At 37.2% G+C, this 2,994-nt stretch overlaps 1 protein-coding gene across 2 annotated transcripts in view; it reads left to right on the plus strand.

The window, feature by feature from the left end:
* The window catches only part of MYBPC1 (myosin binding protein C1), a 122,315-nt gene that overhangs the window by 118,595 nt on the left and 726 nt on the right, over positions 1-2,994 (plus strand). Inside the window, exon 33 of one of the 2 annotated variants that reach the window (XM_075428586.1) lies at positions 620-626. In XM_075428586.1, the coding sequence (XP_075284701.1) occupies positions 620-626 (7 nt within the window). Of the gene's footprint in view, positions 1-619; positions 660-2,994 lie in introns of both variants that reach the window. The other variant, XM_075428584.1, reaches the window with a different exon arrangement.

The following is a 2,994-nucleotide window of genomic DNA, read 5'->3' on the forward strand; positions in this document are numbered from 1 at the left end:
TAGATACAAAGTTGAGTGCTTTTATATACATACACATAAATAAACATATATATAAGGGTGTTTCACAGAGTCAAAATGTTTAATTGAGGGCAAGGGCTCCTACAGAAAAAACAGCATGCTTTAAGTAATGCAAATATGGATATGTGACAAAGCACATACTTTAGTGCACAGGTATGTAATTAGTCTGTACTTGATTATTTTGCCTTATAGAGTTTCAACATATATATATATATATATGCTTCAGTGTTCTGTGTGTGCTTTTTTTCCCTGGTGGAAAATACTATATATATATATGTGTTAGCTTCTTTGAAGCTACGTTTGGAAACTTTTATTATAAATGTCAGTTGCGTAATTTGGTTCCAACCTATACTTTAGACTAATTACAGGGTTTACAGTTACTTGTACATATTAATATAGCTTTTACATATTAATGATAATTTTGAAGTGGAACTGGATCCCTACCTTCTACTCTTCATGTGCTTCTATTCCTACATATTTCACATGACTAAGGATTAAAACATCGTCTTGACATAATTGTAAGCATAATTTCACTCAACATTTTCTCTCTACTCTTGTGTTTGCGATTAAATTGTTACTTCTCTTTCTCTCTCTCCCTCAGTTACACAGTAAGGATTTTTGAATGTATATTGTCATCTAAGGTAAGCTTTCATATGGTTCTTGCATATGAAGCTTATGTCTGTTCACACGTCATACAATGTCTGCCTAGTATGGCATGATTTTCATTATTTCACTTAATGAAAATGTTTTCTAAAATTAGTAGCATGATAGTTTTAATGCATATAAATCCAGATTTTTCTAATAATAGCTTGTTACGGTAATTTCTCTTAGTAGTACATCCCGCTACCTTCTAACAGTGCATGTTTCAATGGAATTTAAGTGCATGAGTCAGGATGGTTAATTAGCATTAATAAAATGCAAGTATTTAAAGAGCATTTTGCATTTACAGTCAGTCATTTTCTTATAGGACTACACCTCTACATAAATAAAATATTTATTCCACAGTTAATTTCATTTAAAGAGGAATGATTCGTATCACAACTTGCACTACATGAGTTGAAAAGAATGCCAAAAAGCATGCTTTTTTTTTTTTTGTCTGTATTGTGCATCCACCTAAGGCCAGGAGACAACAGTTCTGCAGCAGTGACGGTGTTAAATGAGACAGCGCGGTCTCATAATCACTAGTAACTAATAGCACTTTAGATAATCCTCGTGTTAATAAAGGGTTATAAAATCCTAAAATCTGTACTCGGGATAAATGCTGTGTGTAAGTATCAGCTCAGCTGCATTTAGCTGAAGTACTCACAAACAGTGGTATCCTCACTCTGGAAACGTACTTGTGCTTTAAATCTTTTGGTGTGTTCCAGCAAAGGCTCCCAAGGTAAGTGCAGTTACCAGCAGGTGGTTTTGCAACTTGCAGAACAGAATGCTCGTGCATATTTTTGAGAGGAACAGTAATGGCACGTAGATTTCTTCTAACAAATGCCACTCTTCACCTTGAGAAAGGGCAGACTGTAGTATTTTAGCAAAATATTTATCTTTTTCCCACTGTTCCTTCCAAATGTCATTTGATTTCAGTAAAATTAAGAGAAATATCCATTTGTTTTGTTTTTTTCAATGGCATGAAATCTCACTCCTAATAAGGATTTTTTGTATTAAATTACTACTTCTACATCAGCAGGATCTGAGGTGCCCTGGCTGGTGTGTTAGACACTGCATACATCTTTTTCTGAGAACTGAAAGAAATATTTTGTCTTGGATTGCTAAAATTATCAAATGTTCTCAAAAAAATCTATTGCCTTGTCCCTTTTTCCAGAACACCGAATAAAACATTGAGCACTTCCAATGGCTTTCTCATAGCCCCAGTTTCTACTACAGGAGTGATTTAAAATAGGTTTGGTTCAGTTTTTCAGTCACGGTGGCTAAGCCACAGTCATAAAGTACATAGGCTTAAACGGCTGGGAACGGTACTTCTGCTACCTGTTCAGTGAATATTGACTCCAGCCATCATAAAATTGGAAAATGGGAGGAAAAAAGAAAGAAAAAAGAAGTTTAATTTCACAGAGACAGGAAACAAAGTTTTGGCAGGGCTGGAGGAAGCGCTGAACGCAAAAGGCCCTGTTTGTCCATGGGGCTTGTGACCACGGACACTCACTGCTGCAGCTAAGGAAGATGCTGGCTGCAATGTGGAGTACATCTCCCCTACAGATTGGTGCAGGACCTCCCACAGCTTTGAGACCACATACCAATAGCTTCAAGTCCTGGGAAAACTCGAGAGGTTTCAGGGAGCAAGCACCTGGATCCCAGGTAATTGGATAATAATGGCCTATTTTTTATTCCAAAGCAAATCCAAAATCATTCTTCAGACTTCCCCAGCAGATGAAAGTTTTGATTTTCATCACCTCTCTCTGGAGTCTAAAGGCACCTGTATCTAAAATCCTGGGCTTTTTTTCCTATTAATATTTTACGTATGTCATCCCACCTGTTATTTTCAAGCAACATGGTAAATATTTTGCTAAATACTTACAAAGCATTACAAGACCCAGCACTAGAATAATTTGAATGTCTCTGCATGTTTTCCACAACTCGTCACAGTCAGGTGTTTTCTACGCTGTTCCCTCTGGGCTGACTTCCACCTCGGACTATGCTCCACCCAGCCTGATGGCAATCCGGGACGGTTATTTGAGATGAAGCTTATCATAGACTATTGGACGGCATGAGAAATATGACTGAATATATGACATCCTAGAAATGAAATTCACCCTGCACAAGAGGACAGGAAAGTTCTGTATAGCACAGAGATAATGGTTAATTCTCGTGCTGGACTTTTGAACAGGGATGAATTTTATCTCATCTCAAAATGAAGTATGCAATAGGGACTGACTAAATCCTTGTTGCTGATGCCAGAAAATAAAGGTACAGGGCTATTGCTCCAGGGACCTGCACCCTGAAGATTGTCTTCTTCCTTGCTTGTAG

Source organism: Opisthocomus hoazin, chromosome 8 (genome assembly GCF_030867145.1).
Source record: "Opisthocomus hoazin isolate bOpiHoa1 chromosome 8, bOpiHoa1.hap1, whole genome shotgun sequence".
Classification (NCBI taxonomy): domain Eukaryota; kingdom Metazoa; phylum Chordata; class Aves; order Opisthocomiformes; family Opisthocomidae; genus Opisthocomus; species Opisthocomus hoazin.